The following is a 16,348-nucleotide window of genomic DNA, read 5'->3' as shown; positions in this document are numbered from 1 at the left end:
CACCCACTGATCAGCAAGTTACCTGCTATCCTTTGCTCTAACTGGAATACCCCTAACTTCTAAGTATAGTATCTCTATAACAGAAAGGTAAGTAAGGTGGTGGCCACCATCCATCATATGTGGTTGTAAAAAACAACTGCACAAGCAACCAGGGCTCAAAATATCTAAAAGCACATAAAGTTATTTTTTTCTAATCAAAATGGACGATCTACTTCTGCTTGTCCTCTGCAAGAAATTTATTACAAATGTTCCTATCTCTCTTCACCGGGAAAAGAACACAAGCAGAACACTATTGTTTCAGTATTTCTAGTGCATAAAATGGGCACCAATAGTTTCACTGTACAAGGAGCGATAACCCTATCTATGCTTTGGCGATCACACGGTCAATAGGATCGAATGGAAGATTGGCTGTGGTCACTGAAACTTGGTGAAAATGAACTTTTTTCTATGAAATTCCCCAATGAACCTTGTATAAAGAAATATATAAATTCATATTTACATATGTAACTAAACGCACTGTCATGGGCTCAGGGACCAAAGGGTGAGTCTATTCCTAAACATGGATCTCTGATGCTATATAGACCATCACACAGTAAAGTCCCTGTACCTCTTCTATCTGTCCCCATTGTATCTGCGTGTTCCTGTTTTATTATATTTGTGGCATTGTTCTGTGTGTATGAGTATTATTCATGCAATTGTATCAAGCAGATCGTTTTGTGTCTTCTAGAAGTCTTCTCTACCCTGATCTCCAGATCACACCAAGTAGATGATTCTTCTCTTCACCTATACAGAAAGGATTCGGTGTTTGGATCTAGGTGAGAATCATATGGCAAGGGCAATGAGAACGATAGCAGGAACCAGACAGAAGGACAGGATTTAGAAATGTCAAGTTAGTTGCTGTGGAAGCTGAAATTGCACCCGCAGTAAATCGCTCCTATTTTGGGTAAAATACTCAGTTCATCCACTGAAGAAGCAAAAATTTAGGAACGTTCTCACACTGGACAGTTGTTGTTTTCTTCTAGGGCTCTCCCACCGGGACTGATGCTGCTTGTCTATATGGATACTTCATATTCTCTTGTGTCCTGCAATGTGAATATTTATGGACAGTCACCATCATTGTAGTGAAAAGAGAACAGTCACAGTCTGGTTAAAACGTAAATTCAGTAACTACAAGTCGGTCATATTCAGGCAGATATCCTAGTGATTTGTGAGACATCGGTCTGTTCTGGCCAGTGTCATCTTAACTAGCAATGACTAAAGGGGGCATTATATTGCTGGGGGGCAACTGATGGGGTAATACCTGTGGGTAAACTTTGCAAATGTTCACAAAATGAATCTTGAGAGGTTTGCCCATTACTAGTTTCACACATATGTATTAAGACTTGCATGATCTGCAAAGCATTTCCCACATAGTGAACATGAATATGGCTTCTCTACTGTGTAAACTCTGTGTGTAAGCTCTCCGCCCCATTTCTGGTCTATGATCACAATCTTTGATGGAACAGAAGGTTCACCCTTTAGTTAACCCACACAGTATGATTCCCCATTATTGCCCCTAGTAGTATAATGCTACTTTGGTGGCCTCACACAGTATTATTCTCCCTTAGTTATCTCCACACAGTATGAAGCCACATTAATGCCCCCTACAATATATAATGCCCCCTACAATATATAATGCCCACCACATAGCTTCCTTTGTGCCCTCACATAGCATAATGTCCCCCCCACACTATAATGACCCCTTAGTTACCCCCACATAGTATGATGCCCATATATTGGCCTTGAGAAATATAATTCCCACTTACTGGCCCTGACACAGTATAATGTAGAGTCTACCACATAAGATCATAGCCTGTCAGTAACCCGCACACAATTGCCCCATTAGTTTCCCCACATTAATGTTGTCTGAATCCATCAACTGTGACAGAATGAGCTATGTATATAATGTGTATGGGGGTGTTCTGAAACTCCTATTGATAGCAGTGGGGGAGAAGGGTTTGGAAAACATGGCAATCATTTGTTTCCAAGGGAGATAGGCCATGGCCAAAAAAGCCTGACATCAATGTATTCCCTTCACCCTACTGAGAACATATGTAAGTCAAGCATGTCCAAAATTCCCAGTGCTGGGTCAGTCACATTGTGACATATAAACTGCGACAACACATGCATCCTTGGCCAAGGTGGAATCCAGAGGAATAACTGTCTATTGAAATACATCTAATGTGTATAGGCAGTGTACCTCCGATTATAAAACAACATTTCATACATGAGTACAGTAGTACAGGTGAATGTAAGAACTTTTTTAAGAAATATATTTCCTTTGCTCTCTCTCTCTATATATAAATGTGTGGAGAGGGGAGAGGAGATGAAGAGGCTGCTAGAAAAGACATACAGTACACATGACTGCAGCTGCTACACTGATATTCTGTAAGGCGGGTAGCTGTATCACTACACAGAATGAGGCAATGAATCAATTAACAGTCTATTCTCCCCCTCTCCTCTCCATAGAGTTCTAAGTTGGGTGAGCTGGATGTGGATCCTATGTAAACAATCAGACTGAGTGAAGGCAAAGAGGAGGAGAACATCCTAATAATATTTCCTTAGTAAGATATATTACAATGTTTCTTATATTCACCTGTACTCATTTATGCAAAGTTATAACTGGAGGTCTGCTTTAAAGGTAAATTCACATGAAGGAATTTCTGCTACTGAAGATCAATTCATTCATCTGAATAGGATTTTTCTGCTATATCTTGTGGAAGTCATTTAGTAACATCTCATATGCTTTGCTGCTATGGTAATACACTGCAGACTTTCTGCCCACAAATCCAGATAGAGAAAGTGTACAAGTAAGTCCAGGCTGATAATTATTCGCTTCTTTAACTATGGCTTGTACTACTCACTGTTGTCTCAAATGTGGGATTGTCGAAAGCAGACTCCACAGTGACTTGATCATAGGGAGGCGATGCAGAGAGGGGCAGACGTAGAAGAGCTTTCCCTTGTAGCCTGTACATAGAGAATCAAAGGAACAATCAGAGGAGCGGCTCAGGTATATGTAACATTCAGCTTGTTGCCCTGGAAATCTGTGCTGTTTGTATTCCCTTACTTGGAGAAGTATAGGTAGATGGCGGCGATCACAAGTGCCACCATAATTACAGGAACAAAGACTGCCAGCAGGATGTGCGTGCCTTCGACTGGGATGCCTGAAGCTGCAGCCTTCTCCACAGCTGGACGGAAAGAGAAGAAAGACTGTCAGTGTGTTTAACCTGTATTTATTAAGCAAAGTCATTTCCCTTGAAAAATATTATGCATAAGTTACGTGACAGCTTACATTGACAACAAAAATGAGCAAAATAAACAGTAGATAATAAAAATCCACTATCTGCAGAACCCTGATGAGTCGCCATGTCCTTCATCTGTCTTCATACAGTGATTTGAACCAATGTAGTAAATTGGTACAAAAATAAGACATGGTGGGGGGATTTATCAGTACTGATGCACCGTTAGAAATGATACATTGGTCTCCATTTAAAGTCGCCACCGTCTGTATCCAAAATTAAGTGTGATTAATAGAGATGAGCGAGTACTGTTCGGATCAGCCGATCCGAACAGCACGCACGCATTGAAATCAATGGACGTAGCCAGCACGCGGGGGGTTAAGCGGCCGGCGTCAAAGCGGAAGTACCAGGTGCTTCCATTCATTTCAATGCGTGCGTGCTGTTCAGATCGGCTGATCCGAACAGTACTCACTCATCTCTAGTGATTAAGTGTTGGGTGAGATTCGTCTTGTGAGGTTTGCCTGGACCAAACCAAAGCTGCTATTATTATACTGTGCAGTCTATTCAGACCAGAGTATAATAAGTGAAGGCCCAGGGAAGGTGCGGAAACAAAAAACTGTGTTGCTTACGCTCCCGATCAACTCCCTGTGGTCTTCGGTGCTTCTGGCTGACGTGTTTGGGCTTCAGCATCAGCCATAAGAAGACAGCAGGGAGTCGCATGAACATTAAGAATCTACATATTCCAGTACATAGGCATACAGTAGTATAGATAGGCCATCAATCCCATTGTAAAAAAATTATGTACATCACACAGAAGTGTTTTTATTTTTTACTTAGCCCCTCTATATAGTAAAGCACAGTAGACTATTCTTTCTAGTGTTGTGAACGAAAGATATTCTGACGTATACTGGGACAGTGACTATTTTGTGGCATAAGCTGAGTGTACAGAGGCCTACGGTTATATTCTGTTTGTGCACCCTGGGCATTCCTGGTACCTACATTGAATTTGATAGTGTGAACAGAATCTTATTTTTCTCTCCGATAAATGAGTCTTCCTATAATTGTCTGTGCATCTGTTATATACTGTATATAGCCAGGTATAAGGCCTTGAATAATGTTATATATTTCACTCACCTTCCACCCCCTGGTTACTGTAGAATTCTTTATAAGAAGCTGTTCAAGGGTAAAAGAATGAAATATGTAAGTGTAGGAAGGAGAATATCAGTAACTATTATAATAGTAGGTCAGTTCTTAAAGGGCAACTATAGGGAAAATCGGAGGATTCATAAGGCACAATGCAGAAATATGGCCAAATCCAAAGCATGATGGTAAAATGATTCACCCAATGAGTCCTAATGGTTGTGGACTTATGAACTAATCTCTAATAGCATATGCAACTATTGTCATATATAAGCCACAAAGCATGATAGCGGTGTCCATGGTACCAAATCAGAGAATCCTATAGTTGTTGATATGTAGTCATCTTTCTGAAGGATCAGTTTTCAGAAGCCTTGAGCAGAGTTCATGTGAAATGGTCATTTCACCAAAAGAAGACCCCTGTGCACATATGACTTGGGTACCATATGTTTTATTTCATAAATTTGGTATCTCCACTATCTATTGTTACCTTTGCAGATTGGTGGGGAGCTGCTCCATTGGGATGGGTGTCCAGGAATACACTTTATACTGTGTTCTCCCATCAACATGTATCCAGAATTGCAGGAGAATCTCACAGCATCCCCTGGTTGGTACGCTCTTCTCTCTGGTTCCTGGCGGCCGTTTGCTAGGGTCCCTGGGTTTACACATGGCTCATATTTTTCAGCTGAAGACAAAGATAAGAAAATAGTCAATTTATAAAGTGAAATATCCTGCTATTAAACCTGGCCGTACACCATTGATGTGTATTGGCTGAATTTGCTAATTTCGGTGTGACCAAGTGATCATCTAGATATGATGGCAGATGTTATTCCATTCTTCCTATTTAGAATACATGCACTCTTGGCCAAATTTATAGTGCATATGTATGGGAAGGGCAGGGGCTATGTCTAGAAGATGCATGAGAAAAGAAATCATGGAATGTTCTAATACATGATGTATTGCTAGGACCCCCACAAATCCCTAGAATGGGGTCTTCAGTCCCCTATTCCTCCTCACTGCACTACCACAAACTGTGCTTATCTGATTCCATTAGCTATAGGATGGAGTGGCAGAAATCAATGAGGATCCCAGTGCTGGGCCCTACACCCATCATCCCCTATCCTGTGATTTTTGGAGAATCCTGGATTAGTGCTGAAATAAGACAATATGAGCAAATATAAATGATCTGTCAAGACTAGTAGGAGTCTAGTGGTATATGCTGTGAGACTTACGGACACACTTTGGTGCACGGTCACTCCATTTGGGTACTCCAGCCTGGCGGTTATAGCAGGTTACAGTAGTGCTTCCCGTCAGAATATAGCCTTTGTCGCACACGTAGCGCACTGTGCTGCCCACCGGGAACTTTGCATTTGAAAGAATCCTGCGACTGTGAGTTACATCCCCAGGGTCTGAACAAGAAGTCACTATGGAAAGAACACAGACATGGAGAAATATTCTTATTTGCGGCCATAGCAGAGTGTACCAGTGCACATTTATTTCACTATGGAGCTGCTATTTTATTTAGAATACATTATATCAGGATCCTACTTTCCCTGAGTTCAATTTGTAAGCATAGACCAAGACCCAAGAGAGGAATGTCTGTATAGTGTAGAGTCCCATCTGAATGATGTCGCCTTGTCAGGTCTGGTGGACTCTCACAATTTGATCATATAGGGCACTACGGACCTCTCATGTACAGTATATGCACCTATAATGACCATAGCAGTAATGCAGTTTAAGCGTCATATACCTAATCTCTATGTACGTCTTAGCTCCCTATACAGGTTGCTGGTGCATTTTCTGTACTTATGAACTAGAAGTATATATATATATATATATATATATATATATATATACAGTGGCGTAACTAGGAATGGCGGGGCCCCGTGGCGAACTTTTGACATGGGGCCCCCCCTCCCCAAACCGATGCCGAAGACCTCGACTGACCCCCTCCTCCGCACTCTATTATGTCCCTTAGTAAGCCCTGCACACAGTATTATCCCCAATAGTGTCCCCTGCACACAGTATTAACCCCTATAGTGTCCAATGCACACAGTATTAACCCCTATAGTGTCCCCTGCACACACGGTATTAACCCCTATAGTGTCCCCTGCACACACAGTATTAACCCCTATAGTGTCCAATGCACACACAGTATTAACCCCTATAGTGTCCAATGCACACACAGTATTAACCCCTATAGTGTCCAATGCACACACAGTATTAACCCCTATAGTGTCCAATGCACACAGTATTATCCCCCATAGTGTCCCCTGCACACACAGTATTTACCCCTATAGTGTCCCCTGCACACACAGTATTATTAACCCCTATAGTGTCCAATGCACACACAGTATTAACCCCTATAGTGTCCCCTGCACACACAGTATTATTAACCCCTATAGTGTCCAATGCACACACAGTATTAACCCCTATAGTGTCCAATGCACACACAGTATTAACCCCTATAGTGTCCAATGCACACAGTATTATTAACCCCTATAGTGTCCAATGCACACAGTATTATTAACCCCTATAGTGTCCAATGTACACACAGTATTAACCCCTATAGCGCCCCTGCACACAGTATTATCCCCCATAGTGTCCCCATATGTCCCACTGTGGACACCTATAAACATTTATTATACTCTGGGGTCTGAAAAGACCCCAGAGTATAATAATCGGAGACCCGGGGGATTAAAACCATTAAAAGAACAGAGACAGTTGCTTACCTGTTCCTGTCGGCTGTCCTGTCCGCTCTTGTCCAGCTTTAATGACGTCAGACGTCACATGACCCGGGAAGCTGGCCTGGGTCATGTGACGTCAGACACAAATGACGGAGGACTGGCAGGATCGCGGAGAGGTAAGTAACACTGTTTTTATGTTACCTTACCCCTCCCGGTGCGCCGATCATTATACTCGGGGGTCTGCAAAGACCCCCGAGTATAATGATAGCCTCTGTGGGCCCCGCGGTGTCACTTGCCGATCCCGGCCCAGCCAGGATCGGCAAGTGAATGGGGCCTGTAACGGACTTTAAAAAAAAAAAAAAAAAAAAACCGCAGCGGTAGCGGCTGTCACCGGGCCCCCTAATGGCCCGGGCCCTGTGGCAGCTGCTACTGCTGCTACCACGGTAGTTACGCCCCTGTATATATATATAGTATGACATTACAGCATATGGTGCATGATGGCTTTTCTACAGTCGTGCTCATGAAGAGTATATAAGATTTCTTGTACCAGTTTCTGCAGCCAAAATTGCAGCACAAGCATGGATTTCTGCAAGCCTTATTCACATGAAATCTGCTGAGTGTGAACAAATTCTAAAACAAACTTGTATATATAGGCTATTTCACAATCTGGCTATTGAGACTATACTTGTGCCTTAAAGGGCTTTTACGGTGTATAGATATTGATGACATATTTTTAGGATAGGTCAACAATATCAGATTGGTGGAAGTCTAACACCCGGCATCCCCACCGATCCGCTGTTCTTAGCAGCGCTCCATTCTCTGTGTATTGTCTTTACCTGGCAGTTCAAGCTCAGCTCCCAGTAATTCAGTGTGGTCTCTACACAGTGTGATGGTGCGCTACTGGCTCCATATTATGTGTAAGGATAGTTCCTCAATAGGTGCTAAATAGAGATGGGCGAGTAGTACTTGATCGAGTAGGTATTCGATCGAATACTACGATATTTGAAATACTCGCTATTCGAATGGAAAAGTTCGATGCAGAACCAGCATTGATTGGCCGAATGCTATACAGTTGGCCAATCAGCGCTGGTTCTTCTCCTACCTTTAGAAGTCTTCTCCGTGCAGCTTCCCCGCAGCGTCTTCCAGCTCTGAATTCACTCTGCCAGGCATCGGGCCTGGGCAGAGCCGACTGCGCATGTCCGCTTGTAGTGCGGGCATGCGCAGTCGGCTCTGCCCAGGCCTGATGCCTGGCAGAGTGAATTCAGAGCCGGAAGATGCCGCAGGGACGCTGCACGGAGAAGACTTCTCGGAGGATCCAGCCCGATCCTCACTCGTAGACTTGGTAAGTATAATTTGATCGAACGTTGCCTGCCCCTGAAACGAGCATTTTCCCCCCCATAGACTATAATAGGGTTCGATATTTGATTCGAGTAGTCGAATATTGAGGGGCTACTCGAAACGAATATCGAATCTCAAACATTTTACTGTTCGCTCATCTCTAGTGCTAAAACAAACTACGGAAAAAAAACTGCAGCGAAAGCTCAGTATTTTTCATTCAGTTTTTTTTCAGAATTTTTCTCTGCACTTTTTCTTTCTTTACTAAATACACAGGGAGAACACTCACTTGTCTGTAGCTAAAATTGACATGCTGTATTTTTCAAAAAAAATATGCGTTTTTCAAAATACAGCTTTTCCATCCAGAATCTCATTCACTTTGCTGGTACTGTAAAATGCAGCATTTTTTTTTCCACTGAAACATGTGACTTCAGTCTTAAGGTCCTGTCTGTTTGCACTTGTCATATTTACAGTGGCGTTCTAATCAGTACTCCGTCTTATAAAATGTCTAGAAGTAATCCAAAGTTTTAAAAGTAGTTTTCACATATTAAATATCAAAAGTTTTTTTTTTCAAAATAATATTTTTGGAATATTAACTATATTTATGGATTTTGATCAGATGCTTAACAAAATTGATTTCAATTTAATATATTGATTGACCGCTCTAATCTTTCATTAGTGTGCATGTTAAACTAGACACCAGTAGGGGGAGCTGTGGTCACAAAATGTAAAAATACAAATTGTTCATTTCACAATCACATGGCACCTTCTGATTCGGTTACTTTGTAATATATTTATTAGATCATTCTGTTCCATCTAATTATTAATATAGGAATTAGTGTTGCTATTACTTTTTCCGTTTTAATAAAAACACAATTTTTTCTTATTAATGTTTCACTTTTAGAGCTTTTCAATGTGTTGGATTTGAAGCATAATGTATATACCTGTAGGATAGTCGCTGTTAGAGCCGTGACGGGTATCGGTACAAGTGCCAGATGGTAGTACAGATATGAAACGTTTCCATAGTAAGGAGCTTAAACGATAGGAAAAATATCAGGACGTCTGTTCCATAATAAACATTCGTCTTTTTGTCTTATGATGGGGAAAACTGGATTTCTCATAATGACATTGTCTTCCTTGAGGTCAGTAGGAAGTGATTTGAGATATATTGAAAAGCTGATTCAGACTGATCCCGTCTTATATATTACAGTCTAATCTATTGACCTTTGAATTTATTGATAAAATAAAAGATAATGGTTGGTGACGGGTCCGGTTTTCCACAGGACCCTGACAAAAGTGATATAGACTGATGTCTGACAGTGATTTGTAACTTATGGAAGTGAAAAGGATTGGTTGATGGCTCACAAGACGTTCCTTTAATAAAAGAATCATTAAAAAAGTGAACTTAAATGCAAACCAAAAACTTCCATCTTGCTTTAAACAGAATCCGCCAGCTCTCCTGACATGTCTATATCAGCCATGTGTATTTCCAATAAAATTATCATCTATTCTTAGAACTGTATGTTGTGCGGTTCCTCTATTACTCCTCCTAGAAATATATAAATGATATACCAGTTGGCTGTTACTAGTTGGGGGCATGTGATGTCCCTGCACACTGACGCTGTCCAATCCGTGATGAGAGTATCATGATGAGATCATAAAATGGTAACACCCACTTGTCAATTTATAATAATACAGATCTATGAGGAATAACATAGGAATGGCACAAGGCACATTTATAAGACAAGATGCTCCAGAATTGTTACTTAGAATATAAATATTCCATGTAACAAGTAGGCGTCAGGAGTACAGGCCATTTTTAATAGATCCTGTTCACATTCCTTTCTACATACCCTGAATGATATAATTATGTCACAACCTTCATAGTAGTTCAGCAATTATATTAATACATCTGTAGGCAACACACACACACTACTGTATTACAGTAGGAATCCATACTATGGCACATACACACTGCTACAGCTCCATATTGGACCTGTGTATCGCCCTGATTTTCATTGTCCCACTGTCTTGTTGAAGTGATATGACAGGGTTAATATCTTACTGATCAGTCTGCATATATTCTTTTCTGTCCATTTATGGATATTTTATTGATTTACTTCTGTAACTGATCTGTTATCTGTTACACTATACCTAATTTAAATATATGCTATACTTGCCTCTGCCCGCGACTTCATCTGCGTGTTGTTGGCGTCGATGATCTGCCTATATTCAGTAAATTGCTGCCATCGATGGTTCGCCTGCTCCAGCGTTCCGGCAGCTCTTAAGCTGTCCTGCTGCTGAACTCGTTCCTCGCGCTGTGCCCGTGATTGTTCAGGCATCTCAGCAGCTCGCTTGGACGCCATATAATGAGCGTGTTGTTGGCGTTGATGATCTGCATGCTCCGACGTTTCAACAGCTGTCAAGCTGGCCTGTCACGGAACTCCTTCTTCGCGTTGTGGCCATGATTGTTCATGCATCTCAGCAGCTCGCTGGACCGCCATATTAAAGGGATTCTACCATTAACAACTTTTTTTTGTAGATAAGACGTCGGAATAGCCTTTAGAAAGGCTATTTGTCTCTTACCTTTAGATGTGATCTAGAAATACCGGTTTTTACCGGTATGCAAATTAGTGATGAGGGTGGGCCTCAGCGCTGAAAATGCAATGGGGGCGTCCCCACTGCTGCTCGAAAACAGGCTCCAGCGACGCCTCTATCTTCTGCTGGATCCTCCCCTTCTTTCTTCATCTTTCTTTGGCGTCGGAACTATGGTCGCGGGCATGCGCAGTCGGCTCTACTAGTGTCTCACTGGCAGAGCCAACTGCGCAGGCGTCGGAGGTGACACCGAAGAAAGATGAAGAAAGAAGGGGAGGATCCAGCAGAAGATAGAGGCGTCGCTGGAGCCTGTTTTCGAGCAGCAGTGGGGACGCCCCCATCACTTTTCCAGCACTGGGGCCCGCCCCCATCGCTGCGAGAGAAGTAATTTGCATACCGGTAAAAAACGGTACTTCTAAGGAATGGTGCGGCGGAGATCACATCTAAAGGTAGGAGATGAATAGCCTTTCTGAAGGCTATTCCGACGTCTTATCTACAAAAAAAAGTTTTTAATGGTAGAATCCCTTTAATGAGTGTGTTGCTGGCACCGATGTTCCCCCTCAGTTCCACTTGAGGAGAAGTCTTTGACTTCTGGCTACCTTCATAGCTGTCGTTGTTTTAGAATTTTGCGACAAATTAGATTTTCTTTTTCCTGGCATGTTTAAAGGTAGCAAACTACCAATTTGGATTAAAGGTGTTTTCCCTTCCAGTGTGTGAGCACTGCCTGCAGCAGATCAGATAATATGCAAATGCATGTACAGAATGGACTGAAGGTTAGCTGTGTGTTTACACAGAGAGTTAACAGCCCTGGATTTATCAGAACCTGAGATAAGCTGTTGGCAAGAGCATTGTAATATAGTATGTGGACATAAATTCATAACAGTCGTGAATCCATGTCATTTACCGGGATATGTGTTAATTGAGGTTACAAACTATGTGCCAAATTTCATTCAAATCCATTTGGTGGTTTTTGCGTGATTGAGTAACAAACATCCAAACACACAAACTTTCACATTTATAATGTTAGTAGGATATATATTTCCCTGTTAGGGGATATACATTTCTTGCTTTGATGTTCCTCTTCCTATGTACACATTCCTGTACCATAAATAGTCATACACATTTAGGACACCATTAACCCCCCCCCCAAAGGTACTATAAAAGTCGATGGCCTATTGTGCTAGTTGGCTTCAGTAGGATAGCTTCAGGTGGAGGCCAAAAACCTTTGGATGTCATCGAACAAGATGGGTGTGTAGAGAATAATATGCAACGGGCCCCCCTTTTCATCATGTGAACCAGCTATTATATCTTTATTTATTTCACACCTATCATTCTATTATATTATAGTAATTTTTAGTCTTCTTTGGTGAAATAAGGGGAAAAAAGCTGAGAGAAACGAAGCAAAAATTCAATGACAAATCTAGAAAAAAAAGTCATGCGTTTTTGTTGAATTTTTTTCTGCAGCGATACATTTTGCTAGCTGGAGCCTTAACCTAAAGAGGTTTTCCCATGAACATATCCATATTTACATTCATAGATGATTCCAATTATAAATAATTGAAAATTTTACTCAGTTTTACAAATTTCCTCCAACCATCATAGTGGTGACAAAAAAAAACTAGCACGAAACTAAAAATTCTTGTTAATTGCTAACAAGCACAATGATTATGATTATTTCTGCAAAATGGTGCGGGTGTTAATGAAGAAGAAGTCATAACCAATGTATTTTTATCTGTCTAATAGAAAACAGTGGCAACTGGAAAATTGTCTATTCTTACAAACTGTCTAGGAATTGATGGTTGTCACCTAGGGGCCCTGTAGAGTATGACATTGTCCAATTATCCCTAACAGTACCAGACTGTGTGAGACACCTCCTATAAACTGGGAATGGTTTATACAAGTATTGCAAGTATTTATTACAGGGAGTCTATCATTGTCCTTAGCCCCCCATAGTGCTGTAGGCGCTGTGACATATTTCTATATCATACCTTTCTTATGTTTCACAGCCCCGTGGATGCCAAGAAAAATACATTTTCTTTATTATACAAATTAGGTGCTCAGAGCATAGCGGGAGATCTCTGAGCACAGCTTTCTCCATTGAAAACACACCCTTCTATACTTTGTTCCACCAGTTGGCCAAAGGGAAACAATAGTCCTGCTGTTGTGACGTCATCATCTGATCTGTGAGGTCTCACACATGTGCACTATTTCCCACGAATCTCAATGTATAAGAACATATGAGCTGTATATATATGCCGAACACTACAAGTACATACTGCGTATGCACGAGATTTAACTGAGCTGGCGATGACATCACAAGGGACTATCATTTCCCACTGGCCAGAGGGTAGAACAAAGCATGCAGGGCATGTTTTCAATGGAAAAAACTGTGCTCGCAGATCTCCAGGAACACTTCCCGTGCTCCGAGCACCTAATGTGTATAATAATGAAAATGTCTTTCTTGGCATCCACGGGACTGTGAAACATAATGAAGATATGATATAGAAGCATGTCACAGTGTCTACAGCACTATGGTGGCCACATGAAGGGGTTAAGGATGGTAATAGAGTCCCTTTCAAGCAAGAACATCAGGATTCGTACCATTGCATCATTTGGGTTATGGTAGAGAGAAAACCTAGGTATAGTTTTTATTTATTTATTTTGCTCACTAATATAGTGCCATCATATTCTGCAGCCCTTTACAGATATTTCCAGGTTTAGTTTTGTATTGGGACAAGGGCACCTAAATCACACCTCTGACTATATGTTCATTGTGATGCACATTTTATCGTAGTATTTCTATTTTTTGACTTTTTTGCTACTCAAATGTGTTTAAGTACAAATGGATTGAAACAAAATGAAGAAATAGAACTGAAATGGTCAAACCAATAAACCAAAGCTCGTCTAAATGACCAGAATAAACTTAGATGGTAACAATGAGAGAGAAATGTGAAGCGATTTAGTACAAAGTATCACACTGTGTCTTCTCTGCCGAGTGCTTATGGAGAAGCTAAAAGATTGATACATCCAGGCTATGGGATCAATAATATTTTAGTGTATTTGTCTCCGGTGTGCTCTGAACTCTGTTGTTTTATAAGGTTGAAAATTAGGTTTTATTTGGCAGAGTCTTCTCGCTGCAGAGGTGCAGGTGGCTCAGTGTTAAAGTATACAGATTTATCTTCCTCCATCGTGTTGCTGCAGACCGCTGTTAATCCTTGTTTAAAGGGCAGAATATATCTACTGTATGCATCATTCATGGCAGTCGGGGGGCGAGAGGTCATTGCAAATAACTTTCATTGCTGGGGATAACGGAGAAGTGTGAGCTGTTAATATTAGGCTGCCATACTGAGCATTGGCGAGCGGGAAACGGAGGTGTTGTATCTAATTTTGTTTTTGGAATGAAGATAATTAGAATGCCGAGCGCTAATGAATTCTAGAAACAACACACAACTGATTGGCATCGTATAGTTAATTCGGGAGAGGGGGATACGCATCTGGACAGGGTCTGTTTTTTCATTGTTAATTCCAAATTTTAATTGCTAATTCCGAATTAAATAAAGAATTTACTCTATAAATATGAATCTATAATTGTCTCCTGTCAACCTGTCAAGTTCTTCTGTTTCTGTTATACAGTTGTATCAGATTCTGAAAAAGCTGGGTGATAGCCACTGTGGCCCCCATAACACCCCAATATGGAACGTCATTCAGCTCTTAATCTTGGGTGTTCAGCTGGCCATACACATTAGATTAAAGTCAGGTTCACACTAGTGTTGGGTTATCTGTTATCCTGATCTCTCGGAAGACCAGAATGACAGATAGTTGTACCGCTACAACAGCAGTCACATACAGAGCCCAACAGGTACCATTAAATTATAATGGGATCCTTCGGGTATCCGTTATTTTTAACTGAAATCGTCAGACAAAAGAGTCAGATTTGCAAGACTTTTTCCTTCACCGATTTTGGACACGCACTCTACAAAGAGAGACTCTATCGTAGCTGTGAATATGGTCTGATATTGTCAATTTTGGTAGAACCAGCTATCTAGTGTGTATGGGGGTGAGGGGAGTCAGGACAGGTAGTTGTCAGCCAAACAAGCATTTGTCCAACAGCTATCTAATGTATCTCCTTAAAGCCCTAGTATACAGCCCAAGAGCTGGACAGGACTAGCTTCCATTGACAATGATCATGCAATGAACTATTACACCGGTCAATGCAAAAGGAATTGGGGAGGAATGATGGCTGCTATGCTTGCTTGTTGGTCAGGTGATCGGCAGCAGAATTTGACAGGGCAATTATTTATTTGGTTATCAGGCCATACAATAGGCCCATATCGCACCTCTCAAGTAGCAATATCACACCTGCAGCCAAGGCTCTCTGCTTCCAGCAATGGCATTCACTGCATTTCAATGATGGGCTCAATGACACATCGTATTTAAAGAGGACTTTTTATGTCCTCTGATATCAGCAGTATGTCTGTCAGCTTTGCTTGTATGCACCCCAATGCCAGAGATATTGGTGCCATTAGTTTAGGCACTGATATCCCTCCACTGCCAGAAGGGCAGGCCTTACCGTCTAGCATCATCACTGGCTTGTGATGAACACCCCCCCCCCCCCCGACTCTACTCTAATATAGACTTATAGTGTCAGACGGTGCTTTCTTAACACCTTGAGCTATGAGGAACGCCCCCCAAGTATAAGTTTATAGAAGAATACTGTCGGGGGGTGTTACTCACAGCCCAGCGATCAAGCTAGGCTGTAAGGCATGACTTTTATCATAGGGGAGATATAGGATCCGAGATGAAAGGGCACCAATAACTCCAGCACCAAGGCACAACATACTGGGAAAGCCGACAGTGCGCTGAATTCAGCACACTGTTGGTTTTCCAGTGGTATATAGAGATGAGCGAACACCAAAATGTTCGAGGTTTGAAATCCGATTCGAACAGCCGCTCACTGTTCGAGTGTTCGAACGGGTTTCGAACCCCATTATAGTCTATGGGGAACATATACTCGTTAAGGGGGAATCCCAAATCCGTCTCAGGAGGGTCACCAAGTCCACTAGGACACCCCAGGAAATGATGCCAACACCCTGGAATGACACTGGGACAGCAGGGGAAGCATGTCTGGGGGCATATAAATCACTTTATTACATGGAAATCCCTGTCAGCTTGCTATTGTCGCAAGCTAACTTTTTCCCATAGGAATGCATTAGCCAGCGCTGATTGGCCGAATTCTGTACTCTGGCCAATCAGCGCTGGCTCTGCTGGAGGAGTCCACACCACACCAGTCTCGCTCCACACCAGTCTCCATTCTGG

General features: G+C 41.7%; 1 protein-coding gene across 1 annotated transcript in view; it reads right to left on the bottom strand.

Annotated features, from left to right (window-relative positions):
* Positions 1-750: 750 nt before the first annotated feature.
* Positions 751-16,348, bottom strand: part of SEZ6 (seizure related 6 homolog) — a 481,362-nt gene continuing 465,764 nt past the window's right edge. The window contains exons 12-17 of the mRNA XM_075263749.1: positions 5,648-5,839; positions 4,906-5,100; positions 4,413-4,451; positions 3,107-3,227; positions 2,904-3,006; positions 751-1,082 (exon numbers count right to left, since the gene is read on the bottom strand). Coding sequence (XP_075119850.1) covers positions 1,053-1,082; positions 2,904-3,006; positions 3,107-3,227; positions 4,413-4,451; positions 4,906-5,100; positions 5,648-5,839 — 680 coding nt within the window. The 3' untranslated portion in view covers positions 751-1,052. The remainder of the gene's footprint in view (positions 1,083-2,903; positions 3,007-3,106; positions 3,228-4,412; positions 4,452-4,905; positions 5,101-5,647; positions 5,840-16,348) is intronic.

This window comes from Leptodactylus fuscus, chromosome 2 (genome assembly GCF_031893055.1).
Source record: "Leptodactylus fuscus isolate aLepFus1 chromosome 2, aLepFus1.hap2, whole genome shotgun sequence".
Classification (NCBI taxonomy): domain Eukaryota; kingdom Metazoa; phylum Chordata; class Amphibia; order Anura; family Leptodactylidae; genus Leptodactylus; species Leptodactylus fuscus.
The sequence above is the reverse complement of the archived record's forward strand: the minus strand, read 5'-3'. Positions and strand labels throughout refer to the sequence as shown.